The 27,890-nt window shown below is 47.9% G+C and overlaps 1 protein-coding gene across 1 annotated transcript; it reads right to left on the bottom strand.

Moving 5' to 3' along the window:
- Positions 1-6,683: 6,683 nt before the first annotated feature.
- Hdc (histidine decarboxylase) lies at positions 6,684-27,255 on the bottom strand. Its single transcript, XM_052725934.1, has 12 exons — positions 27,158-27,255; positions 24,737-24,909; positions 21,000-21,113; positions 19,964-20,086; positions 18,908-19,042; positions 18,565-18,708; positions 17,331-17,397; positions 16,273-16,435; positions 16,097-16,187; positions 12,160-12,258; positions 8,470-8,571; positions 6,684-8,319 (listed from the first exon to the last, which is right to left on the bottom strand). The coding sequence occupies exons 1-12, from the start codon at positions 27,186-27,188 to the stop codon at positions 7,576-7,578; spliced, it is 1,986 nt and encodes a 661-aa protein (XP_052581894.1). The 5' UTR covers positions 27,189-27,255; the 3' UTR covers positions 6,684-7,575.
- Between the last annotated feature and the right edge of the window lie 635 nt (positions 27,256-27,890).

Raw genomic sequence — 27,890 nt, forward strand, 5'->3', positions numbered from 1 at the left:
CATTGCTGTCTCTTGTGCTTCTTTCTCTATTCTAAATGCAAATTCCACATCTGTTATTCCAAACAGAGAGCGCCATTGGCCACGGGTGTCCTGCTCCTCTTGGTAAGAAGCAGCAAGGGAGAGGGAGGGTGGGCCAGCAATAACACGATGGGAATCCGGCTCCAGAGTAAGGGGCCCACCTTCCCCTCCCATAATCATCCTAGCCACTCTGCAGACAGTAACCAAAGCTAGAAATGTCAGCGTAGTCCTTAAATGCTCTGTCTTAGCTACTCCTCTACTGCTGCAACAAAACACCATGGCCAAGACAACTTAGAAAGGAAAGCATTGAATTTGGAGGCTCACGGTTTCAGAGGGTTAGAGTCTATAACCGTCGTGGTGGGAGCACAGCAGCGGGCCGGGCAGCCAGGGGCTGGAGCAGCAGCTTAGAGCTCCCATCTGATACACAAGCATGAGGAGAGAACTAACTAGGAATGGAGGGGCCTTCTGTCATTCTCACGCAAACCACCACAGGTGCCTGAGCTGGTGTGTCCTAATTCTACACTTAAAAGATGTTCAGCAAGTCTCTTTTTAGATACTTCAAGGGTTGCAAGAATATTTGCCCTCAGGACTCCTGTAGAAACTATAGGTAAAGAAACAGATCATCGCCGGGCAGTGATGGTGCATGCCTTTAATCCCAGCACTCATGAGGCAGAGCCAGGTGGATCTCTGTGAGTTTGAGGCCAGCCCGGTCTACAGAGTGAGATCCAGGACAGGCACCAAAACTACACAGAGAAACCTTGTCTCAAAAAAAAAGAAAAAGAAAGAGAGAGGGAGAGAGAGATCATCAGTGGAAGTAGCAAGCATGGGAACAGCCACTATTCAGCTTGTCATACAGATTCTGACAAACTCCCCTAAATTATTCAGAAAACAAAATACAGACTGATTCTGAGTCAGGCTCTCACTGTCTAGCCCAAGTCATCCTTAATTTCATCCTCCTCCTGCCTTAGCCCTGTTCCTGCTGGGATCACAAGCATGCACCACCGTGCCCAGCTGGAAATCCAGATCCTTTTCATGTGATTGCCCCCAATATTTTGAAACTTCCAAATATCACAAACAAAATGTAACGATGGAGCAGAAGAGCCTGGCTGTCCAAGGGCCATCCCAGGCTCACACACACCTGGGAGCCTGCCTTACATCTCCCAGCAGAAAACTCATCCCACTCCCCAGTCAGTCTCCTGAGCATGAGTCTGTCCAAGGACATGAAGTCAATGGCCCAGGAGGGCTTGGGACTTTGTGAGGCGCTCTTTGTCCCTACACTGAACTGCCTTCCTTCCTGAGTCAACTCCTTTATTGCCACAAGTCTCAGCTGTGACAGTCTCAGAAGTAGGTCCTTGGGTGATGCACTCAGGATGTGTCCTTAACTTTACGCAGGATATCACAGTCACTGATTCTACATCCAGATAGTGAGACCCAGGTCACCTAGCCTGCTTAGAGGAAGCAGAGATTTCTTTCTGGAGGACAGCCTCAAATGACCAGGAGCTGTACCCAGGAATCCTAAATAACAAAAAAAAAGTGGCCACCCTTAATCCGATACATTACTAAAAATAATGCTAGCCGCTTCTCTAGGACTGTCTCCACTCTTGTGTTTAGATTTACTTATTTGATTTGTATGGATATTTTACCTGCTTGTATGTACGTGCACCAAGTGAGTGCCTGCTGCTCGAGGTCAGAAGAGGGGATCTGATCCTTTGGAACTGGAGTTACGGTGGTTGTGAGCCACCCTGTAGGTGCTGGGAACTGAACCCAGGTCCTCAGGAAGAGCAACAAGTGCTCTGAATGCCTAAGCCATCTTCCAGCCCCTCTCTCCATTCTTACAGACGACTGCTAAAGAAGTCTTTTGACTCAAATCACCTCCTCTGTTATGGCTAGCACTACACATTTCCTGAGCACTTAATATGCATAAGGAACTTCAGGACTGCCAACTAGAATGAATATATTACATCTTTATGCATTTCCCCAGTAATTTGGAATGATTCTTGCTATTTGTTGGCACCTGGAAATTTTTACAAAATCCTGCCCTTGCTTGATTGATCCATGAGTGAGAATTTTAACCCAAAGACTATTTTTGAGGGTTTTGTGTTATGGAACCCTGTCAAGGTAAACCAGATTGTCGGTAAAGGCAAATCAAAGTGATGATGTTACCCTCTGTCACCAGGGGTGTCTTTTCAGGTAATAGGATGCCATCTATACTGTTAGACAGGGCGTTAGAACTCCGGCAACTGTAGCCTGTTGGGCTCTGACCTCCCCTGACCCATGCTTTAGATTTAGATTACCCTGTCTGTCTCGAGAAAAAAAAAAGAAAGAAAGAAATTAAGAGCGAGCTGATGTCCTCAGACCCCTGCCAATTGAGCCTCCTCAGCCCCCCCACTTCCCCAGAGTCCCCAACTCAAGCCAAATACTACAGCTCCACTGTGTGGACAGAGGCACCAGGAAATGACCGCAGTCTCTGGGTTTGCATGGGTAAGCCATCACCTGTGAGGGATAACCAGTTTTAAAGACTGGTCTTTCTTCTTTCACAAGGTCTGAACTATGTCTATATGTGGTAGTCTCTGCAACTACCCTGGCCCCAGAGTATCAACCTGTGAGAGGCAAGAAGGAAGTCCGGTTCAATACAACTTGGTAGTCAGTGTTGGTTCAAACTTCCAGAGTCTGACACCCAGCAGTTTGTTTTAGGCACAATTTGAAAAAAAAAAAATTTCTTGATATAATATAATCCTGAGCACACAATAAAACTTAAGGCATGACTACATCAAAACTCTTCGTAAAAGTACATGTGACATCTTCCATAAAGATGGGTTCTATAGACTGATTATATGTGACATCTTAAGGATCTGGTGTGGTCTCAGTCATACAGATAACACAAAGGTCACCAGGCTATTAACCCCCTCTGCTCCCAGCCTTCTGGGCTGAAAACAGGTTATATAGCTCTCCCTTCGAAGAGGCAGCCTTGCGTGGCTAACATCCCTGGTTTCCCTAGTGCTTGTCCGTGAGCACAAGAACCTCTGTGCCTCTTGTACCTGTAACATCTGCCTCAACTTCTTCAGGGCTCAGGGGACATGGACGTGCAGAAGGAATTCAAGAGCCACAGGAAGGGACGGAACAGATGTCTTCCAGACATGACACGGCCACTGCACCCATGAAAGGAACTCAAATACGAGTTATCTGCAAAGACCTCACAAGAAGGAGCCTGTCACGAGTCTGTTGTGGGTGGGAAGGGCTCACAAAGCCCGATCCCTCTCTGAAGGTTTATAGGCAGTTGGTGATTGCTGGAGGAAAAAAGGATCATTTTCTCCATTAGTGCAGCTATCAGTCAAATGTCCATGCTTCTGTAAACACCTCACCCAGGCTCCTGTAAGCAAGCCTAGTTAAACCCAGTGTGCCTCCCTCCTCTCTCTCTCCTTCTCTCTCTCTCTCTCTCTCTCTCTCTCTCTCTCTCTCTCTCTCTCTCACTCTCTCTCTGTCACACACACACACACACACACACACATACACACACGCGCGCGCGCGCGCGCGCACATGGGGGAGAGGGGCAGTAGAAGGCACTAATTTGGGAGAAGAAAAGTATCAGTCAGAATGAGAGGGAGACCAAGGAATAATGAGATGAACATGATCAAAATATATGTATGTATAAAATGGCATAATGAAACCCATTGTTATATGTAATTTATATACACTAACAAGAAAAGTTTTTTTTAATGTGCCCATAGAAATAGCAGCACTAGGGCTGGAGAGATGGCTCAGGGGTTAAGAGCACTGGCTGCTCTTCCAGAGGTCCTGAGTTCAATTCCCAGCAACCATATGGTGGCTCACAATCATCTATAATGAGGTCTGGTGACCTCTTCTGGCATGCAGACAGAACACTGTATACATAATAAATAGATAAAATATTTTAAAAAAAGAAATAGCAGCAGTAGCTTCACTTGAAAGCACAAGTGAGTGTTTTTAACTTAAGCTAATATTTCTAACTAGCTCTTATAACTTAAATTAACCCAAATTTCTTATGTAAGTTCCACCACATGGCTTATTGCCTATCTTTAACAGGGAATGTTCATCTTGCTTCTCCCTGGATCTCCTGGAGACTCCACTCTTCTTCATCCACAGAGAGCTCTCTCTCTCTGTCCACAAGCCCCACCTAACCTCTTCCTGTCTTGCTATTGGCCATTTAGCTCTTTATTAAACCAATGAGAGCAACAGATCTTCACAGTGTACAGAGAGATGGTTTCATACCAAGATAGCCTGCCAGGTGAACCCAGATAATGTGGGGATGAAACCAGGAGGTGTCAACTTTGAAATGAGAATCATTATAGAAATGGAGATGATCTAATAAAATTTAATAAGATGATTTAAGAAACATGTCTCTTGTCCCATGTCTAGATTAAAGCATTTAGTGGGGACTGCTATGAACGAAGAGTGACCTAAGCCTCTGGTAAGGCAGGTCGGATTCTGAAGGACAGGTGGCTGGAAAGACCTTCCGACAAAGGCCGGAGTCTTCGCCGTATGTTACAACTCTCTGTCAATTATTATCATGATGGCTGGTGGGCTGCGTGGACTCATCATGAGACAGCTAACAAGAAAGGCAGTGTCCCTCACAGCATCCCACACTGTTCTGAGGGAGGTAGGCTGATAGTCAACAGGGTTCTGGTGTAGCAGGCTTGGCTGCAGGCTCTCAGGACACACGACACATCAGATGGCGATGCATGTGTGGCTGGTGCTGTGTTCCACTCACACTGCTAGCTCCTTTTGGCTCCGATTTCATGGGCCCATGAAGCTATAAGCTACATGAACACAGGAGACTGTATCTGTCACTCACCAGTGACTCATCAGTGCCTGGTACATAGTAGGGCAGTAATTATGTGTTGCCTGCTCCATTGAGGAAGAAAGGCTCATACCTGAACACAGAATCACCTGAGTTCCGGGCCCCACACACCAGAGTTGGAATCAGAATCTCAATTTCTAACAAATTCCAATGTGAGGCTGGTTTCGTTGCTCGGGAGTCATATATGGGGAACAATTTGGATAGAGAAAGAGGCCCCTAAACGATGTACCATCTGTGCTCACTTAGCGTAACTCAGATCCTCAGAGCGGAATTCTCTCATTCTGAGGCTCAGCTCTTACAAATAAAGAGCTCAAAGTGCAGACCCAAGAAAGGCCAGTGTCAGGATGTACCTTGTTCTTTTTTTAAGAGTCATTTATTTATTATGTATACAGTGTTCTGCCTGCATTCCAGAAGAGAGCTCCAGATCTCATTATACATGGTTGTGACCCACCATGTGGTTGCTGGGAATTGAACTCAGGACCTCTGGAAGAGCAACCAGTGCTCTTAACCTCTGAGTCATCTCTCCAGTCCCATATACCTTGTTTATGTTTATCTCTAATTATGTTTATCTCTAAGATATATGCATGTGTGGTTCGCTATAGAAGAACTAAATGCAACCCTTTAAAGTATCTTGTCAAACCTCTTTGTTAAAAAGTCACCCTGCTCGCCTAACCCAGTCATCATAGCAGAAGCTTCCTCCAACAGCTGGGAACAGATGCAGAGACCCACAATCAAAGAGTAGGCAGAGCCTGGAGCTCAGGGAACCCCGAGGAAGAGAGGGAGGGAGGATTGTAGGAGCCAGAGGGGTGGAGAACACCAAGAGAACAGAATCAACTAACCAGGGTTCATAGGGCCTCAGAGACTGAAGCGACAATCACGGAGCCTGCACGGGTCTCTGCATATAGGTTACGGTTGTGTAGTTTCGTGTTCTTCTAAGACTCCCAACAATGGGAGTGGGGGTGTCTCTGACCCTTTTGCCTGCTCTTGGGACCCTTTCCTCCTCCTGGGTTGCCTCGTCCAACCTTGATGTGAGGGTTTATGCCTAGTCTTACTGCATCTTGTGATGCTATGCCGGCTCATATCACTGGGAGGCCTGCCCTTTTCTGAAGGGAAGTGGAGGGGCAGTGGGTCCAGGGAGAAGGGAAAGTGGCTGAGGGATGGGGGGGACTGCAGGGGTGGGGGTGGGGGAGCCACACAACGCATTGACATTACTCAACTCCACTGAGAGGACTGGAGGGAACACTGCAGACCAGCATTTCCACAGTGAGAGCACTGGCTTCACCTGGGAGCTTCTTAACACAAAGCCTCAGGCCCCACCCTAAACCCAGAGTCGAAAGCCCTGCGAGTGGGCTCAGCACTGTGGGCCTTAGCAAGCCCTCCCGCTGATTCATACACAGGCTCAAACCTGGGGAGCTCTGCATCAGCACAATGTTCCCAAACTTGCCTGTGCCTTGAAACATCTGGGGACACCACTGACCCTTTCAGAAACTAGTGAGCTTAACAAATGTTGTACCTTAGCATCACCTGGGGTATCCAACACACCCCAAAGCCCAGAGCCACCCCATGGCAAATAGCCCAATATTTTTAGGAATCAATCTTCTTTTAAGATTTACTTCATTTTTAAACACCTCTGTCTGTCTGTCTGTCTGTCTGTCTGTCTGTCTGTCTCTCTCTCTCTCTCTCTCTCTCTCTCTGTGTGTGTGTGTGTGTGTGTGTGTGTGTGTGTGTGTGTGTGTGTGTGTGTGTGTGTGCCATGCCTGAGGAAGCCAGGCAGAGGTGTCTGGTGCCCTGGAGCTGGAGTTACAGGCAGTTGTAAACCTCCTGACAGGTTACTGGGACCTGAACTTGGGTCCTCTACAAGAGCAATGCATGCTGTTAACCACTGAAATGTGTGTCCAGCCCCAGGAATTAGTAGGTTTTCTTGTTGTTTGGGTGGTTGGTTTGTTTTGTTTTTAAGACTCCTGCGTAGGAAATTGCAAACAGTTTATAAATGAGGACACGCAGCTTTACATGAACCAAGTGGAAGTCACAGTGTTAACTGAGAATTGATGCTTTAAAAATACAAACTGCGGGTTGTGCACACGCCTGTAATCCCAGCACTCAGGAGGCAGAGGCAGGTGAATCTCTGTGAGTTCGAGGCCAGCCTGGTCTACAGAATGGGTTCCAGGCCAGCCAGGGCTCTATAATATGCCCCTGTCTCACATAATAAGCTGCCTTCCTTGCTTGATACCAAGGGATCCTCCAATTCTACTTTCTCATGACTAAATTAAAATCTTCAGCCTTCTGTAAAGCAGGACCGGGGCACAGGCATGGCACCTCTAGCACATTATTTGCTTAGTCACCTGCGTTTTGGGCGTCAGTTAAGTCAGACTATGGTTTATTTCAGATATAAGCACAATTTATTTCTAGGTTGCATTTCATGTTATAAGCTTAACAGTTAGGATCCCTCCCTCCTACCCCCTCTGTCTGACGGGCTGCTGCAACGCTCTGGAGCATTAAACTTAAGTTTAAGCATCCGGGCTTAAACTCCCCAATTACCGTCCACTGTGAGTCATGAACCCCGTGAGGCTATGATCAAAGTTATGGACTTGCTCCCCCTCAAGGCGCGCACACACACAGAAGCACTCAAGGCGCACACACACAGAAGCACACAAGCGGCACACCATGTTGAGGGGTTCGCAAACTCCCCGAAGCACATCCTAGCGTTCTGGTCGGAGGCTCTACACCATGGCCTGCAGAGGGCAGCAGGGCAGCTGTAGGGCACACTGAGAGCTGCATTCCGGGAAGTTGGGCACGCTGTAGAACTTGATCAGCTTTTTGAAGGCGCTTTTCTTTATCATCATCATTTCTTCCGGGAACCTGGAAAAGATTCTGGCCCGGAAGGAGCCCCCGTTCTTCAATGAGCCATCTGTGGGGAGTGACTTCTGAGCACTCACTGGCACGCTGTTGCAGCTAAGGGAACGCACTGTCTTCTTCTTGCTCTGGACGGACAAGTAACTGAACAGAAAGGACGACAGCTTGTGCTTGGTGGCATCTGGGGCTTCTTCTGAGAAGCATTCGTCAGGTGGATCCAGCAGGGTTTCAAGATCACAGCCGACTTCCCTTCTCATCACACTGGCCCCCAGCTGCTGGGGCTGCTTGATGATCTTCCGGGCCTGAGCTGGGTCGTCTCCTCCCTCGTTGACAGACTCCAGGGATAGCCCACTGGTCAGGTCCCTGGAGCCTCTGGTTGGGATGAGGTTCTTGGCCCGAGGGCTCGGCTGGGAAGTACAGTGCTGGTTCAGGACGAGGGTAGCAGCCTCTCGGATGAGGTTCCAGTCTCTCAGGATGTCCTCCTTGGTGGTAAACTGGGATGTCACAGTGAAACGGATGATCAGCTTGTTCTGGATAGTGGCTGGGATAAGGAAGAGCTGGCCATCTTTGGCTATTTCCTTTAACACACTTTCTGTGAGACAATTGGGACCCTATATGAAGAACAAAGAGAACTGGAGTCTACAACACGCCGCTGGTGGGTGCTCCCTGAAGCCCAGCATTTGCAGGTCTACGAGGCTCCATTCCCACTCAACTCTGAAATGGAAACACCCTTCTCAGGGAGCCATGGGAGCGCACATTACCTTCAGACGGAAAACCACCAAACCAAGGTGCCTCTTAGCAGGAATTTCAAAGAAAGGGTCATTTCTGACCAGAGATTCAAAGTATTTAGCCATTTCTGTACCCTGGAATTGTAAAAACACACACAAACAAAAGCAAAACAAAACTGTGGTTAATAGACAAAAACCAAACTGCATCTGCTTTGATACTGTTCAGCAACTTAGACCAGGGACACAGATGAGTCCTGAGACCTGTGTGGCCTCTGCCTGCCTGTCTTCCCCGTTGGATCTCGCTCGTATTCAAGCTGGAAAACCCTCCTGTTTCATTTTCTGTCACGTCACATCCACCCAGAGACCTTGTGTCTCAAAGTCCTCTTTCAACTTAGTCCCAGAACTCAAGAGTTGCGTGCTTTCTAACTCAGCAATCAGTCTCCTCTTCCAGCTTCTCAGCTTTTTCACTGGCCATGGGAGCCAGAAAGGGTCCAACTCCGTGCCCAAAGGAAAGTACAGCAGGCTATGTAGGCTGAGCCATACCCCTGCCTCAAACGGCTCAACTGGGCCAGGCATGGTGGCACATGCCTTTTAATCCCAGCACTCAGGAGGCAGAGGCAGGTGGATCTCTGTGAGTTTGAGGCCAGCCTGGTCTACAAAGTGAATTCCAGGACTGTTACACAGAGAAACCCTGTCCCGAAACCCTCTCACTCCCCCAAAAAAATATCAACTGACTTCCCTCACCTCACCATGCTCTTCACACGTCATAGCTCAAAGGCCCTTGTTACTGACATGTCACAGGGAGTTTATATTTTATATAGCATACCACCTATACCATGGGGAAAAAAGCTTGTACCTAGTTAACAGGTGCAGAGGTTCTTCTTGGGATGATGAAATGTTCTGGAAATAGCAATACTCATTTGATATTACATTGTACCCTAAAACACAGTTGTTTTATACGTTGTGCATATTTATCATCACAAAAATTAAAGATTTAACATCATATTGATATTAAAATGTTTACATGATCTTTTAAATTTTCCTATGGTTTTCTTGATTTTACTTTTACATAGAGTTTTTTAATAAAGAAGGACCGGGCTGTGGCTCAGCTGGCAATCTGCTAGCCCATTGTGTAAAAAATTCTGTGTTCAATCAACAACTGGATAAAGCCAGGGGTGGGGAGTTTGTGGCCGGAGGATCTGAAGTTCGAGGTTGCCAGGAATACTGTGACAAGTCTTTAATTTTAGCGCTCAGGAGGCAGAGGTGGGCAGATCTCTCTGTGTGTGCTCAAGGCCAGCCTGGGTTACATAGTGAGACCTGGGGGTGGGGGCAGAGATCCCAGTCTAAGACCAGCCCGGGTTACTTTTCTTTCACAGGGTCTCTGCTAAGTGATTTTTTTATGGGCTTCACCTGATGTTATTTCAGAAGACAAGCGTTTCCGCTGTTGTCGTTGACCGAGGTACAGTGCCGTTTAAACCAACCTCTATCTGCTCCACTTTCTCTCTCTGCCGTCTACCTCAAGCTCTCACCACCGCCCCATGAGCTTTTTTTTCTTTTCTTTTTCTTGAGAAAAGTTCTCCTGTAGCCCAGACTGGTTCAAACTCACTATGTAGCTGAGGATGGCCCTGTGTGTTCACATACTGTCATTGTGTCACAGTGACAGGGCTCAGTAGCTACAGCAGAGACAGTAAGGACCACAGTACAAAAAAATAAAAAATAAAAAAGACCTTCTGGCTGTTTACAAAGGTTTTCCAGTCACCTACAGGTGATGGGAAATGGATAATAATAACTCGTTGTCATTAGAAGAAAAACTACCCAGTCCCAGTGAGATACAGTGGGCAAGTGATGAAGAGGATTGCAAGTTTGAGGCTAGCCTGGGCTACACCTTTAAAAAGAAAATGAAATCCTAGAAGTGGAGGAATACTTGATTTTTAATGCTAAAACCTGCATATGTATTGTCTCATTTAACCTTTGAGAATGGTACTACCACATCATTTTGTAGGTCCAATAAAGCAAATACAGAAAGAAAGCGCTATCTGTCCAGGCTCAAGAAGGGGTAAAACTAAAATTCAAATCTCTAAAGCACCACTCTACAGCACAGAGATGCAAAACGTGGCTTCATATAACCTGGCTTAAAGAGCTTAGCACAATTAAGGGCAGCAAGAACCATAAAGAAAAAAAGGGCGTGGAATTGGGAAGGTTGCAGTCAAGTCCCGGGACTTCCACTGTGAGTCTCACTTGATCTGGGCGACCAGCCACCTCAAGACTCCAACAAAGAGTGAGTGGTATGGGCTCTTTAAAGTGCTATACAAGTGATAATTTAATCACAAGCAACTTCAAGAGATAAATTAGCTCATGTCAAACAGCTGTGTTTTAACTCAGTGCTCATTATCCCAGGACTTTTTGCTCCAGGTCCTTCAAATGTGCTTGTCCCTGGGGATGCCACAGAGGCAGAAGAGGGGGAGTGCTCAGAGAGACTTCTGGGGAAGTCGAACTTGACACCATTTGGAAAGAAGAAGGGCAGGGTCGGGTGCAGCTGTAGGCTGAGTTTGGAGTTTGGATATGTCTGTGAAATGCCCAAGCTAAGGCGCAGGCTGAGGATGAGAATAAAGCACACCCACGGTGTGGGCTGGTGTGGTAAAATCGTAGGGCAGTGATGGGAATCCAAGGGCGAGCCAAAGGCAATGTTAGGGAAGGTTGACCAGTTTAATATCCAATCCTAAGCTTCAGGCAAAAGAAATTCCTATCACCTCCATCGCCTCCATTCCCACCCCCTACCCTCCACTCGTGAGTCTGGAGACAGAGGAAGGGCAGGAGAATGCTAGGTGGCAACCGCTCATTGGCCAGTCCAGGTACTACCTTTGCCATTTCACTTTGTACTTGTTCATTGGAGAAATAAGAAATTTCCCTAGGAAAAAGGTGATAAGGCAAAGACACACCGAGGTGGTTGAAAGAAAAATTGTGTCTTTGAGTTAAACCGGTTAACCCGGCTGTTGAGAAATACTGCTAGCCTGAGTTCTCAGCTGAGTGTCTTTTCCACAAAGAACATGAGTGCCCAAGTCACTTAACTCTGAGTCTCTTTACTACACAGTAATTGTGTTGTTATTAAATCGAACTGGAGAAAAAAAAAAAAACCAACCACCAGGCCTTCAGTAAATTTCTGCTGGCACAATGCAGGGGCAGGGTCTGCAAGTGGGGAAAGCTAGGTTTCAGATGTCACCGTAATAGTGACCATAATTTTCAACCAGCTGTGACAATCATGGTATTTTCCCCACCCCTTAACCGGAAAGAAAAAAGAAAAAAGATATGGCCATGCTTTGACCCGACACACTGCCCTTTGGACTGCTTTCACTTTCTCTTTCTGCAAAGGAGGCTTTTGAGTCTGCACTCCTCATTTCTCAAAGACAGCAACAGGAAAGGTGAGACACTCAGGGAAGTGATACGACAGGGGATGCAAAAACCTCAAAGGAAGCTGTGCTTAGTGTTGACTGTTTAGACGATGAACAATGCGAGCTACAAATCACAGACTGTCCGCTGGGATTACGTGATGCTCAGCGCTCCTCTAGACAACCAATCATCAAATCCCAGAAGCCCCTCTACCGGTCCTACCACCTGAGCCAGACACCAAGGATCCCCTGGGCAGATGTGTAAAACCGAAACAAGTCTTCCTCCCCATGAAGACGCAAAGCAGCCTGGGCTGGGTCCCACGGCCCTACAACATACGTGTCTGACATGTGCTTGAAGATTCTTCACCCCGAAGGACCGAATCACGAACCAGAGCTTAATGGAGCGAAAGCGCCGACTCAGGGGGATCTGCCAGTGCTAGGAACAAATAACACAGGGCTCATGGTTAGAAGCAAGGTGCCCGGTCCCTTGGGCGCTCTTAGCATTATGTGCTGCCTGCCCAGCCCTCCTGGGACCCATGGTGTCGCCATGACTCCCAAAGCTGTCGCTAAGGAGCAAACCAAGACAAGTTATGCCGGTGGCACTCCACAGAGAGCGGGACAAATGGAAATCAAGCCTGTGTCCTGGAACCCAGGGTAGCGCCTCACTTCAACTGCTGCTTAAGTTTTTCATTCCAGCTTAGAAACTCGAGGCAAGTTCCTTGACTAGCAGAAATTAAAGTTCTAGGTCTGTTCTTCTCAACATGGATAGTGGCTTAAAGTACAGTGATTAAGAGCTCAGACACTGGGGCCTGAGAGACCTGGGTTTCCCTCCAGCTCTGCCTGCCCCTTACACTGTGTGACTTTGGCAGGGCTCCCTCACTGATACATCAATGGCATAAAACAAAAGGCACTTCCCAGGAAATGGTTCAGGAACAATGGATGCAAAAACTCAGAGGAAATCGTCCAGTCAGTGTGGGCTGTTTAGATGATGGGCATGTGATTTAAATATTACATCTGTGTCTCTGTCTGGCACCAAGATGGTCCTCACTTAACCTTGCTGCCACCTTCTGGCTTTTCCCCGGGAGCTTCCTATAGCTCCAGATGCACATCACTCAAGCATTCAGATTGCAAATGAGCATATGAACCTCTGCCTCGGGCTGAAGTTGATATTTCTCTGGTACCAAATTCAACAGAGCTTTAAGTTCAAAGTTGCAGTTACCATAGATCTGAACATTCCCAATCCAATGTCTCAGATCTGAAAACAGAGCACACAGTTTGGGGGACATTTGCAGTCATTCTAATGAGCAACGTGGCTTCTCCCAAGTGCCCCCTCAAATGTCAGAACGCCTCCACCACCATTTCTGCTCCCTAAAAATATTCATCCTGTCGAATATTCGTCTGCCTGTCTCCATGGAGTTTTGCCAAGTCTTCACTGACGTACTCATCTTCATGCTCCGCTCTAGTTTCCCAGGCCAGACACAGCTGGGATATCACCCCATTCAAGGATGCTATGTGTCCTTCAAGAAAGCACTAGATTCCCGGCATGGTGACACACTTAATCCCAGCACTGGAGAGGCAGAGGCAGGTGGATCTCTGTGAGTTTGAGACCAGCTTAGTCTATACATCAAGCTCCAGACAGCCAGGGCTACACAGAGAGACCCTTTCAAAAGCAAGGAAGGAAGAAAGAAAGGAAGAAAGGAAGGAAGGAAGGAAGGAAGGAAGGAAGGAAGGAAGGAAGGAAGGAAGGAAGGAAACCTTTGATTTCCAAGAAAAACTTGTCCAGTGGAAGGCCAGCTCAAGGACCTTTGTCAGCCAGCAGAGGGCATCAAAACCTTAGGAAAGGACAAAATCCTTGCCATAGCCTGCCCCAGCCTTGTCCTAAGGACATTCACAGGATAACAAGTGGGTGCTGCCCTCTCCCTCTAAAACATGCCAGTTTCTAGATTATGGTAAACTAACCACCCAGGGAAGGGTAAGGGGCGTTTCCGCTGTGGTCTCCTCATGATGTCCATTCCCATTCTTATCACTCGGCTAAAATCAAACCATATGGACCCAGAGACCGTCTTAGGCAGTTTCTGCTGGGTTGGGAAGTTTGGGCTCATAAAGACTGGCATGGAACTTCCTTAACTAGAGATGTCTCCCAGCATCCTCTGTGTCTCCTCAAGGCTTTATGGGCCTCCCTGCTGTCGGTGCTCTCTGCCCTTGGAGAGACACAGAATGAAGTTCGGGGGAACTTCATGGATGGCAGAGACAGCGGCCCGGATTCCAGAAGGTTCCAGAGGCCCCCTCCCCCAAAGTAAACACCTGGAGCACTGTAATGTGTCTAGGTCCTCTCAGAGCTGGACTTGGCTCCTACTCAAAACTGAAGCCCCTTGGGTGCAAAGAAGCTTGGAGCAGCTCTAAGAGCCTGAGGACCAAGACAAAGAGAGCAGCCTCATTGCTCTGGAGAAGCTTCTTCATACGCTTGAAAAATAAATCCACTGGATCCCACAGTGATGCCGTGATGGAAGTTTCCCAGAGCAGCCAAGAGAAAGACATTCTCAGAGATTCAGCTATTTCTAAGAAAACATTATTTATGGTCCTCAGACCACATCGGGACTTAAGGTACATGTACTTGAAGGTACACTCAAGCTACTAAAAAAATCACAAAAATAACAGCAGGCCTTCAAGAACCCAGTAGGGGCCTGCTTGCTTAGTGTGCGTGAGGTCCTGGTTTGATCCCCAGCGCTGCATAGACTGGGCATGATGGCATTCTCCTGTGATGCCAGCTGGTATATCCCATGATTCCAGCATTTGGGAGTGGAGTCAGGATGAGAAGTTCCAAGTCCAACTAAACTCCTGAAATCACAGGCATCATTTCACAGGCAGGATTGACTGACAGTCGTAGCATTCAATTGTTGTTGTTGTTGTTGTTTACTTAAATTTTTTGAAACACCCACCAGAAAGGGCAAGAGGCCATCTATTTTTATTCTCCTCTAGAAGGTTTTCCCTCCATACTGTAAGCTTACTGCCTGCAACCCCAAAGCCTTCCTACACCTCAAGGAAATGTCTTCACAGAAGAATCATCAGTGTGACCAAGTGAGGACGGTGCCTCTGCTACAGAACTAAACCAAAGGAAAAGGCACTTCGACTGTCTAAGGAGAAAAACACGCCAGCGCTTCCCCAAGGTCACCAGGCTTCACTGTCAGTGTGTCACTGTGTTAATTCATTCCATTCTCACAGCAAGCTTAGAAGGCAGAACCGCTCCTGTCTCCATTTACAGAGACAGAAACCTGAACAGAGTACAAGCCGTTTGTCCAGAGCCCCTCAGGCCAGTCAGAGGAGAAGCAGGCTTCACGCACAGGCAATCCAGCCTTAGCGCATGTGTGTTTAGCCATGTTGCAATAGCAAACCCCTACAACTTATGAGAAGACCTTTCTGGAATTTTATGCATACTAATTATCAAGCATTTGCCACTCAGACACTGTTCTGACATGTATGTTCCCATGAAAGCCTCACAAACCCCTATAAAGTCAGTGCCATGTTCCCGAGGTGCAGATTTTCAACAGTTTCCCAAATGACTACCGATGCACAGAATTCCAAGCCAAGCACACCGTGCTCTCCTTTCAAACCTTTCACTAGTCATGTGATATGCAACATGTTTATTGACATCCTAATCCCGCCTAAAACGAAAGGGCTCATCCTCAAACTAAAGAGTAAATCTGAAGAACTTGCTTTCCTAAGACATGGTATGTGCTGAGGGCCTAAGCCTGAAAGAGTGGAGGTGTAGGCAGCCGGGAAGGCCAGAGACACTCTCCCTGCAGAGCTCCTGGAGGGTCTGTGTCAAAGTCAGCAACATGAAAGCAGTTTAACACGGAGCCTCTTTCCCACCCAAGGAAATGGTCCACACTCTCCAGCAAGCAAAAAACCAAGCAAACACCAGCCAAAGACGGTAAAAAGAGCTAACCTACCTGTGGCAGAGAGAACACTTCTGGGAGCAAAACAGGCCAAAAAGATTTAGGAATTGATTTTTCTAGGGTTTTGGCTTTTGGGAGGTTTTTGTTTGTTTTGTTTTGTTTGGGGGGGGTTTCTTTTTTGTTTTGTTTTGTTTGTCTCATTTTCTGTGTTTCATTCTGTGTGCTTGTGCACAACTGGAAAGCAAGGGTATCCAGTGGCAAACTATGTAATGAACTCATAGCTTGCTGCCTCTGAAGGGAGCAGCCATTCAAAACCTCAGGGGTCAGTCCATAGTCCCCACCTGAGAGGCCACAGGCTGCTCATTCCCGGAAACTCACCATGAAGTCTGTGGTTGCCCCAGAGTTGGCATGTCTGAGGTAGACGGGGTTCACACTGAAGGTCTGCTGCAACTTGTACTTGTCCTTAACCCTGTGGGTTTCCAAGCAGGTATTAGTGGTGGCTGAGGTCTCTCTAAGGAAGCAAGGCATTTTCCCATGCCCAGAGCTCGACTCACCAGAACCCAGTACAGTCAAAGTGTACCATCATCCATTTGGAAGGATTAAAAGTGAAGGAGTCAGCGTACTCGATACCCTTCAGGAATCCCCGGAGCTCAGGGCACAGAAAGGCTGTCCCAGCATAAGCAGCATCGACGTGGAGCCACAGCCCCTCACTGGCACCTGAGAAAGCAAATGTCATCGGCTAGAAGAGGGGCCTGAAAGAGCTACTACCGGCCAACCAAAAGGCCTTGCTCACCTAGCCAACACCATGGCAGGCTGCAAAGAGAAGACCTGGAAAAGGATGGTGGATTCTGCTAAAGGAGTCAGCAAGAGTTGTGGAGATGAGATGGCGGGGCCTTGGCATAAGGAGGTGGACCTGAAGCAGGCATTGCCACCTCCTTATCCTTATACAGATTTTATATTTTAAACAGAGCCTGCTTTGACTAGACTTCAACATTCCAAGTGAGAGAATGTGAAAACTTGAGACTCTGCCACAGACTGGCTGTCCCATGTCCCCTAAGGGCTCTTGTGTTAAAAGCTTGTTCCACCGGGTGGCTATGGCGGGAGGGAAGCCTAGTTTGAAGAGGTGGCAGGATGCTGATCTCCTCCCCTCTCTCCTTCTCTGATGTTGTTGACTGCTTTTGCTCCAACGTACACCACATTCTGTCCCTCACTCTGGCCCAGCGGTGACGGGGCCAGCTGATGGTGGACTGGAAGCCTCCAAAACTGTTCGCCAAAATAAACCCTTTCTCTTTATAATTTCATTATCTGAAATTCCATTATATCTTTATGATTTCATTATTGGTTACAGCAGGGGAGAAGCTGACTGATGCTTCCTTCCTAGGACAGAACGCAAAGTACAACATTTCCAGCTTTCGTCTCACCACTAGGAAAAGCCCAGTGACCTTGACCTGCTGGGGAGTGACTCTCACGACCTTTGATGATTTCCCTCCCTCCTTTCATCACCAAACTGACCAATGAGAATAATTCAGTGGAGCTGGTCTCAGGCTCTTGTTCTAGCAAATATTTCAACCATTATCCCTTACCTTCCTAGCCGAGGAGGACAGATACTTACAGATGGGGCCCAGCTCGGACAGCCTGTCAAATGCACAGACTCCGGTGGTCCCTAATGTTGCACAGACCTAGAGAGAGATAAAGAGTCACATGACACACTGATGCTGAACAAGGATCTTCTCCCTGACATCACCTGCCATCTGCACCCCTCCACCCAGAATGTGTCTCTTTCACACTCTATTTTATCATACCTTGCAGTAAGAAATCTACTTTGCACAGCAATCTATCCCACAAATGTGTACATTTAAAATGAAAGTTTCACCAGGTGTGGTGGTATATACCTTTAATCCCAGCATTTAAGAGGCAGAGGCAGATAGGTGTCTATTAGTTCAAGGCCAGCTTGGTCTACACAGTAAAACCCTGTCTCAAAAAAAAAAAAAAATGAAAGTTTCACAAAACAATACATACCCTAGGTGCATAAATGCATTTGAATATTTTCCATTTCTTTTTAGCACTGGCTACAATCCATAAATTTTATTTCATAACACAACATGGAATAACACCTCAAGCCAGGTATGGTGGTGCATGCCTTTAGTCCCAGCATTGGGAGACAGTGGCCAGCCTGGTCTACAAAGTGAGTTCTAGGATAGCCAGGGCTACACAGAGAAACCCTGTTTAAAAAAAATGTGGTGATATATTGTGTACCCCAATAAAACTTATTTGGGGATCAGAGGACAGAGCCAGCCACTAGATTAGACATAGAGGCCAGACAGTGATGGTACACGCCCTTAATCCTATTGCTATCTGAATCTCTGAGTTCAAGAACTGAGAACAGCCAGGCAGTGGTGGCACACACCTTTAATCCCAACACTTGAGATCTCATGCCTTTGCTTGGGAAGCACACACGCCTTTAACCCCAGGAAGTAAGATGGCAGGGCAGAAAAAGGTATATAAGGCGTGAGGAAACAGGAACTCACTATCTTAAGACTGAGGATTTCATAGAGGTAAGAACTCGGGGCTGGCTTGCTCTGCTGCTCTGATCTTTCAGCTTTCACCCCAATGACTGGCTCTGGGTTTTTTATTAATAAGACTATTTAAAATTTGTGTTACAAAAGAATGAAAGAAAGAAAGGAATGAAGAAAGAAAGAAAGAACATCTCATAGTTTGTAATACACTAAGTTTAAGAGTTTCTGCTTCTGTTTGCAGCACATTACTTACCAGGATTCTGTCAAAATCCCTTGCTTACTAACATCCACATTCTAGCACACTGATCCTAAAGATACATTCTGACTTACAAAGACAGGCACCAAGCCCTGTTGCTTGTCTTCCTCGATGGCTCTCTGAAGAGCTTCTCCTCGGAGTGAGAAGTTGTCGTCCACAGGCAGAAATCGCATCTTCACAAGGGAAATCAAGCCAGCCTTCTCCACTGAAGAGTGAGCCTACATGGGCCATGGAAAAATCCATGAAAGGGCTGTCGTGAGATCAGCATGACTAGGAATGGCGGAAGACCAAGACTGAAGGAATTGAATGCCCGTGTGTGAGATTGGCATTCCTTATGGTTTCTAGAGTCAACCCCAGAACCCAGAACCCAGAATTCACAGGTGCAGATGGAAATTACACAGGTTCTAAGTAGCTTACCTGATCAGAGGCGTAGGCGACGAGCCGAGCATTCAGAGAGGACTCATCAGCATCGGGCTCCAACATTTTCATTTCTAGGATTTTGTTTTTCCTGGCTGCCAGCAGGGCGATCAAAGTAGATTCGCTGACGGTGCTCTGTAGTGGAGAGGGATTAGCAAATGTGTCAGCCTCTATGTCCTGTTCTCTAGGTCTGTTCCCATGGAGGGAGTGTGTGTGTGTGTGTGTGTGTGTGTGTGTGTGTGTGTGTGGGGTCATCATTAGTAAGGAAGTGGGGTGCTCCTTCCCAGAGGGCCTCCTTTCTCCATGACTCACATACCTATTCTGCATTCGGAAAGTTAAATTTGCACCTAATGCCAACAACGCCTTTCAGAGTGACTACAGAAACAAGAAGAAGATTGTTCCAGAAACAAGCAAGAGAATGTCCTATTTCTTGTGGATAGGTTTGTTCACCATGTGAAATCTATTGAAAAGAAAAAAGCACACTTGGAGCCAGAAGTACATCTCAGTAGTAGAGGCCATATTTAGCCTACACTCTGCCCTGTGTTTGATCAGCACAAACAGAATGAGAGAAAGAGGAAAAGATGGGGGGAGAGGAGGGGAGAGTTTTTCCCAGAATGGAAATAGAGTCTGATTCCACACTGGTTTGTGCAGGGGCTGGTGATTTGGGCATGGCTTTATTTTCAATGGTTCTTGTCAACGTGGGCTAACACTGTCCTTCTGGAAATTCGTTTCTATCTACCAAATGAGGAGCATGCACATTAAAGGAAATGCCCCTCAAGATAGACAAGGTTGGCTGAGATTTCTCTCCAGACATGACTGTGGGGGTCCTGTGATAATCAGATGCTGAATTCATCTATTTCAAATAAGGGGATGTGGTGAAGACAGCAGCGTGCGGTGGCTGTGGCAGAGGTGGAAGCTGCATGGATGGTGATGACATTGGTGGTCCAGGTGACTTAAGGGACACTCCATGGAGAACGGGAGAACTGTGGGGAAGGATTTGCCTTTGCTTTCTGTGCCCAGCCCCAGTGTGAGATGCAATGCTATCATCACAGGCACCTGCAAGACACCTCCCCCCTGGCTGCCGGGATGGTGGTGCAGGAAGTGCTCAGGGAGGCCCAGCATCTTCGCCAGCCAGTCCATGACGCTCATCTCCAGCTCCGTGCATGCTGGACTGGAAGCCTGAAAGAAGGAAAGGACTTTCATTTTCACTGACCCACCGAGATGCCCCCACCAGCCCCAGAAACACCAGCGTCTCTGCCTCAATATCCATGGGAACTTCTGTAGAGGAGGGGTCCAGGCCAGGAGGCCCGGGCTGCACACCTCCACCCCACTCATCCTACACTCCTTTGTCAAAAAGGGAAGGAATGGGGGCTTTGGATCCATGCTGCCCTCAATGAGGTTGGCTCTCTGGAACTCTGTGAAGAAACAATCCAGGCATGATTGCCTCGAATCTGACACTCTGAGTCTCTAAAACACCCAATTGATAATCTAAAACCTAAGGGAAAGTTTTTACTAAGAAATTACTGTGTTCTTTCCCAAGATAACAGGCCTAGCTGTGCTCTCCCCAACCTCCAGTGCGCTACAAAAGTTCAAGCGTAAGAGATAAAAATGTTCCATAATGCTTCTGGCACCTCTCAGAGCTGAGGAGAGCTTAAGGGAAGTCCCGGAGAATATCTCTAACTCTTCAGAGACAAGAGCCCAGGGGAAGTTGTGACCTAACAGGCGTCGAAGTGCCCTGTTAAGGTCACAAACTGTAGAAGTAACCAGATCTCGGTTCAAATCTCATCTGAGTCTGAATAAGCTCTGTGAATTTAGCAAGATAAATTACTCAAACCTCAATTTCCTCATGTATAAAATGGGGCCAGAACTCGTGATTCTATAGGATTAGATGAGATAATTTAAATAAAGGCTAAGTTTAAACAATAAAGCCATTGTAATATTTGATGTTTTTATTTTCAATTAATAATCCATGATTAATATTTCGTCAAACACACCCACCCCTTTCAGAGATAAAGACCAGAATCCATCTATCCTGAGGCGGCGCTCCTTGCTGTGTCCCCAGGTATCAGTAGTTACAACCATTTCTACTCACCCATGTGAATCCTAAGCAGTTAATGGCATCAGCCAGCATGTCTCCTAGCAGGGATGGCCAAGAGGTAAGGGCCGGATAGTAGGCGTGCATGTGGGGACTCTGCCAGTGTACCACCTAGAGACAGAGCACACACACCATGTACACAGTTGGCACCAGCTGGCATGTCCAGAAAGCTCTCTCTTCCTCTAGAGAACCTCTCTGGTAAGAAGAAACAACTCTTAAAAAAAAAAATGGGGGGGATGCTTTTCAGAGAGATAAGTAACACAGTCCATAAGAATAAAGTGTTCATCACTGTTCCTTCTTTCCACATATCCCAGACTGAGCTAGCTCATCAGTAGAGGACCTTCACCCACATCGGAAAGGAGCTATGAGAAATGAAGACTACCACAGTAACACGGATGCGGCACTCTCACATTAGCCCCGCACTGATTCCCTGCTAGAACATCAAAGGAAGCAGAAACCATAAGGTCCAGAGAGCAGACAGCTGTTTCCTCTCAGCTCTTGCCAAAGCTGCTATGGTTTTGTGGATCCATGAGGTCGCTGGGAAGAGAGCACCTGCTGGGAGCCAGTCAGATTTGCTCTAAGCTGCCCTTGGCTTCCCTGTGGGTAAGGAGAGGTAATGTCAGACTAGCCCAGGAGTATGGGAGGCAAACTCTAGGCTAATCCTGAGCCCACAGTCGGGAGACATAAGAAGGAGCCGAACAGCTGGGGAGGGCCCAGCCTATGGGTGACCACACACACTCGGTGACTGTTCACTCTCCTGTCCTGCTTCCACCTGGGTTTTTCTCTGAGTGAAACCGCGTCCCCTGATTTCTCATGGCCCTCCAAAACCTATTGACTCTTAGAAAACTACCATGTTTTTCTTCATGAGTCCTTTCTCAGCTCCTACAGCCCACTTTGATCCCTGAGCCGGAACAACACTGAGTGTAAATGTGTCCCCTACTGACAACTCACTGGAGGGCATCTTGGCACACCGTTCTATTTCGTGTGAACAGCCTTTGTAGCGCACACACTGCCCCACACCTGTGCACACAGGAGCGTTAGAGTGAGGTCCAAGGGGTAGGTAGGCTCCATGGCTTCTCCCGCCCTCCCTCAGCTCCTTGCTGATGCACTGTGAAGTCTGGGAACTCAAGCTCCAAAGCCCCTGTTTTCCTCAGTCAACTTTGAGATCCATTTTTAATTATTATTCTTAAAGATGGTCTCAAAATACATATACACCTCAGACCCTTATAAAACTAGGAACTTCTCTTGTACCTCCCCATCCTGAAATAAATCCTAGGACAGTTAGGTAGAAACCAGTCCGTTGTCAGGTGGAAACCTTCGTGGGGAACTAACCACTAGGTAACAGGCACAGCGCGTCTCCTGCCTTGACTCTCGGGCAGCAAACCACTTCCTTCAGTGCTCAGCAAGCGGGAGACTAGCAGGCGGTTCCAAGGTCCTCCACCTTCCGTGCTTTATCGTAGTTATCGTATTTAATTCTCACAGCATCCCCCATGAGCTCCTAGGCTCATCCCTGCTTTGTTGATGTGAAACGGAGCTGGCAGCAAGAGCTCTGCAGCATCTCGCAGTCCCAAACATCATCCGGGCCCCAAGGCTGCCTGCTCCAGAATCCACCCAAACACCCAAGCAGAGTGGTAGCCTGCCTTCCCTCACCGGGTTCCTGTCAGTCTCTCATATTCTTTCTTTTTAATTTTTAATTATGTTTGTGTGTGTATCTGTGTGTGTGTGTGTGTGTGTGTGTGTGTGTGTATGTGTGCGTCCATGTGTGTTTGTGTGTATGTATCTGTGTGTTATCTGTGTATGTTTGTGTGGGGTGGGGGGCTGTGGAGGTCTGAGGAAGAGTCAGTTCTTTCCTTCCACCATGTGGGTCCCAGGGATTGAAGGTCCTCAGGCTTGCCAGCAAGATCCTTTACCTACTAAGCTTGCGTGCATGTATGCGTGCGTGCGTGCGTGCGTGCGTGCATGCTTGTGTGCACGTGCTTGCTTGCCTGCGTGCTTTCTCTTTTGCTCTAACTTTCTTGCCAAGATTGGAATTGAAACAAAATGAAACTTTTTCTTCTCAGCGTCTAGGAAATGGCAGGAAGGAACAGCCATACAGTTTTCAACGTAAGTGCAAAGGGCCAGCTGCTTCCGGGCTGGCTCTTCGGGGCTGGCACGGCCTGGACGATGAAACGGAAGATTGGGCCCTCATTCTCGCTGTGCTTAGAGACCGCACATGGAAACGAGGGAAGGGGGTTCCATCCCCTGGCGCTATCAAGATCAGTTATCAGTTCTTGTAAAATAATCAGATGAGATAAACCAGAAGAGCCCTTATCAAAGCAGACAGACCTCCAAGTCCAGAAATAAGCCTCCTTGGCCACGCCTCCTGGAAACGGTTATGCCTCCTTCCCTCAGCAGCGGCACTAACAGTTGCTCTTGGGCTCACTCCTAATGACAGTTAGTCCCTGGAGTGACAGCGTCACAGAATGAAACGGGTGAGATAATCTTATCGAGGAACTAGGCCTTTCAGGAAAGCTGCACTCACACTGACATTTTCCGAAGATGCTTGCGGAACAGACTTACATGGCAAACTTGCCCTTTGCAGAGTTTGACCATTTCCTCATCCTGGCTTCGCGATCCATCTGTCACATCTAAGACCAAAGCTTTTGGAAGACTGATGGGAGCAAACCCCAAGTGAACACTGAAAGGCGCTTTTAGACAGGCACAGGTCAGCACGGAATGTTCCAAGCAAAGAGGTTCGGGGGACGGTGGGTTTATGGAATGTGTGTTGCCCGGGACCGGGGCCCAGTTTGAGGGGCCCATCACTTGTCATAGAGGTGTCCGAGTATGGGGAGAAAACAAAGCATTAGATAACTCCTGCTGAAATCCTGGATCTGCCACACAGGACCTGAGACAAAACAATAAACATCTCGGAGCCTCCATTTCCTTGTCTGTCCAATGGGTCACTAGGAGGATTACATGAAACAGCTCATCACGGGCTAGTGCATCGCCTGTGTAGGGCAGGGAAGGGAACTGGGGTGATATCAGCAGAGGGACCTCAGCAGATCTACTCATTCCTGGTGACTAGGAATGCCCTCATAGGCCAGGGCAGTGAGTTCCAGCTCAAGTCTCATGCATCAGCCAGCTTCCATCTAGTCCCTGCTCAAGTCACTGTCACCACAGGCTGCTCCCTCCTTCATCATGGGGCCTATTAGTAATTCCAGAACAGCTCTTTCCTGTCCCTAAGAAGCAGCTCAATCAGCAGACCTCCCTGGTGAGAATGACACAGAAGAAGGAGCAGTTGATGGGGCTCGCAGCCGCCTTCCCACCTGGCAACTAGGATGCTCCTGGGGCCTGGTGTTCTCTCTGTTCCGACCATTCGGTAAGATTTCAGAGACTGGGTAGGCCCTGTCTATTGGGATACAGGCACTGTCCCTGGCCTCTGCTCTCCTTCCTCACTCCACCATTGCCCCTTTTCTTCAAACCAGTCTTCATGTCTCCATCCATCTCATTAGCTAGCCACACTTCTGGGGGTGGCAACACTTTGCTCCTCCCCACCAGCACTACCGGTCAGCACTGGCAGGAGAAACCTCCTTCCAGGCAGTCAGAGCCCTCCCATTCCTAGAAGATGAGTTGTGACGTTGGGTGACAAGCACAGGAGGGACGTGTTGTCCTGCCACACTGACTCGAGTGAGGGTTTCTTGGGGTACCGCCCATCCCTGAAACCTGGGATCATCCCTGCAGTTACTGTATCTCACCCCAGGCATGATGATTCGTTCAATGTCCCCAAAGATGCTGTCCCAGCTGTCGGGTTCCTCAGGAGCACTCACAGGTAGCTGGGCTCGCAGGTACCCAGGCTGCACATCTGGAGTCACCTGCCTCTCCCGCACAGTGCTCAGGTACTGGCAGATATAATCCACCATCTCTTTCCCTGGACAGAAGCAGAGGAACAGGTCATATTTCCTCAGCCTATTCGTGCCTGTCCCTCGTGGACCCCAATCAAAAGACTTGGTGAGAGGAGAGAGATTTGTGGTCCGGGTAGACCTGATCCCCAACAGGACAAAGAGGGAGAGAGCATGAGTGAGTAATGGGAAGAACCTGTGAGAAAATAGATAAGCAAAAGGGAAAATCTGCAAAACAGAAAACTTTAGCACCAAAGTGAAACATTTCCTTTCTTCCTCCTCCTTGCTGGTATGGTCTATTCTCTCATTGTTTTCTTCCCAGAACCAGAACAACTATAATTCATTACCTTAAAGGCTCACACAGAGACTCCATACCTCTTTGAACCCCAAACTGGTTACACATTCACATGAACACACACGCGTGCGCACGCGCGCGCGCGCACACACACACACACACACACACTCACAGTAGCTTACACACATTCACATGCACACACACACTAACACATTCACACACACACTCACACATGCACTCACTGACATATATAATCTAAAACTAGCTCACACACCCACACATTCACACACATGACCACACACACACACTAACACATTCACACACTCTCACATACACACTGACATGTACTGTGTTCTTCGTCAGCACAGAGGGAAGCTTCCATGCCCAACTCTAAGAAAAGGCAAAAACATCTTGTTAGACTCGTTAAATCAACATTCTCATCTCTTTTTGTACTTGGTAACATCTTCTGAGTGTGATTGAAACTGTAAGTTTACACACATACACACACACACACACACACACACACACACACACACAAATGTCACATACAATTTCTGAGGTACATGAAACATATCTAAAGCACAACCAGGAGCCCAGACAAGAGCTCGTGAACCAACCTGGACCCAAGATGTGCGGCCTGCAGCTCCTTGATGCTGTTCCTCGGGGTTTGTAACATGCCTTTCATGTTCAAATAAATGTACCAAATGATCAAAGACTACATAAAGAAGAATTTCTGAGGGGGAGCTAGTCTTTCTTCCCTTGCACTTCTGCAGGGGTCTCCGTTTTCACAGCACTCGCTCACACTCACTCATCTTCCCCCACCCTTGCGTTGTGCAGCAGCTGTGAAGAACAGGAAGTCCTCCCTAAGCCCCCCTCCTCTTGTGAAGAACAGGAAGTCCTCCCTAAGCCCCCCTCCTCTTGTGAAGAACAGGAAGTCCTCCCTAAGCCCCCCTCCTCTTGTGAAGAACAGGAAGTCCTCCCTAAGCCCCCCTCCTTGTCTTCTCCCTGCAAAGGAGAAATCGAGCAGAGAAGAAAAGGAGCCCGACTTATTCCCTCTTCATCTGCTTATGCGAAGTTCCTACACACAGAACCAGGCCTAGACAAAACTGAGGAGTCAGGGGACTGGACTCCTTCAGCCCTCCACGGCCTTGGGCACCCAGCAGTGGTGCCCATCAGACATTAGAGAGCTGCCACTCATCCAGGGAGTCTCAAAGGAGTGTGTGTTCCACCGCAGGGTAAGGACCCTCGCTGGCTCTCAGCCAAGCGCACCACTGAAAGGCAGCGTGGTACTCTGATACACACTGCATCAAAGGTTGATAGCCACTTATCGCTAGGGGAGACGAGAGGAAAGGTTAGAGTTAAGACAGGATATTACCTTACAGCCAAGAAATTCTAGGCAATCTGCCCCAGTGTGAAGACGCAAATATTACAAAATTATCAAGACACTCAAAATTCTCTTTTGTCACATAGGCTTTTACAAGAGCCTTTGTTTTTGGTTAATGTGTACTAAATGGAAGACGTGGGACCAAAGTCATAGTCACAAATGGCTTTGCTGGATGTGTTCTTCAAAGAATTCCCTTTCGGTAACTCCCCATTTCCCTCTGCGGACAGGCCTGTAGACAGGGTAACTGTTGGGTTTTGCTTTTACGTGAAAGCCTGTACACAAGGGGGCACTTGGAGACTATTTGGGATTTTTTTTTTTCTATTTCATAAGATAACGGAGTGGATCACAAATGCAAATAGTTTATTTTGTGGGCAGATAGAGGGGAAACAAAATGTAAGACACGGGCAGCAACATGGGAGTGGGTACATGAGGGTCAGAGAACGGGAGACCGCTTAAAACTCTGACCTACCTCCGTCCCGGTCAGGAGATACAGTGCTGAAGCCAGCTCTCCCAAAGCAGTTCTAACACTCACCTGGCCCCAGCAGCAGTTTCCACAGCCTTACCATGAGGGAAGACACACAGGGGACCCCTCACTCACCTCTAGCTCGGTATTCCTGGGGCTCCATCATCTCCCTTGGCTTGCTCCTGGCAGACAGGCGGCGGAGGAGACTGTGGAAGGCAGCTATCAGCTTGGCTCCTTATTCACTACTCCTCTGTGCTGTGCACCCCCTGGCAGCCAGTGCGCCTCTTATTTAAAGAGTTCTCCATTCCCCTGCTTTAGCCCCGCCCCATAAAGTGCCTTCCTGCCGGCTTAATTTCAGCCTCTTTTCTCCCAGTCCTTGATTAGAACTTTGATCAAAAGACCCAGAGGAAATTGTTTTTTAGACCAATCAGGGCACCTACCAACCCAAGCCCACAAGCAGGAAGACAAGGTAAAAGAGCCTTCCATGCCAGGTGGTGGTGGTGCAGGCCTTTAATCCCAGCACTTGGGGAGGCAGAGCAGGCAGATCTCTGTGAGTTCGAGGCCAGCCTGGGCTACAGAGTGAGATCCAAGACAGGCACCAAAACTACACAGAGAAACCCTGTCTCGAAAAACGAAACAAAACAAAACAAAAAAAGAGCCTTCCACATCTCTGTCCCTGCACTCAGAAACTAGAGCCCCAGGCTCCAGCAAAGGTCCTAGCTCAGGGGCCAGAAGATAGGCCAAGGGCATTCACAACAAGCGGCACAGATAATTAGGTTGCTCCTGCTCTGGCTTCTCTCTGAGGTGAGGGAAGAGCAGGCTCCATGAAGCTCATAGCTAGCCAGGCTGAGTTCAAGAGGCAGGAGCT

The sequence above is a fragment of the Peromyscus californicus genome, unplaced genomic scaffold, assembly GCF_007827085.1.
Source record: "Peromyscus californicus insignis strain IS unplaced genomic scaffold, ASM782708v3 Scaffold_7__1_contigs__length_154581171, whole genome shotgun sequence".
NCBI classification, from domain to species: Eukaryota; Metazoa; Chordata; class Mammalia; order Rodentia; family Cricetidae; genus Peromyscus; species Peromyscus californicus.

Coding starts and splice junctions, on each gene's coding strand:
- Hdc (XM_052725934.1), bottom strand. CDS start 27,188: ATGATGGAGCCCCAGGAATACCGAGCTAGAG. Junction 16,436..17,330: donor GTCCGAGCTGGGCCCCATCT/GTAAGTATCTGT, acceptor TTGCTTTCTCAG/GTGCCAGTGAGGGGCTGTGG. Junction 8,572..12,159: donor TTCAAGCACATGTCAGACAC/GTATGTTGTAGG, acceptor TTACAATTCCAG/GGTACAGAAATGGCTAAATA.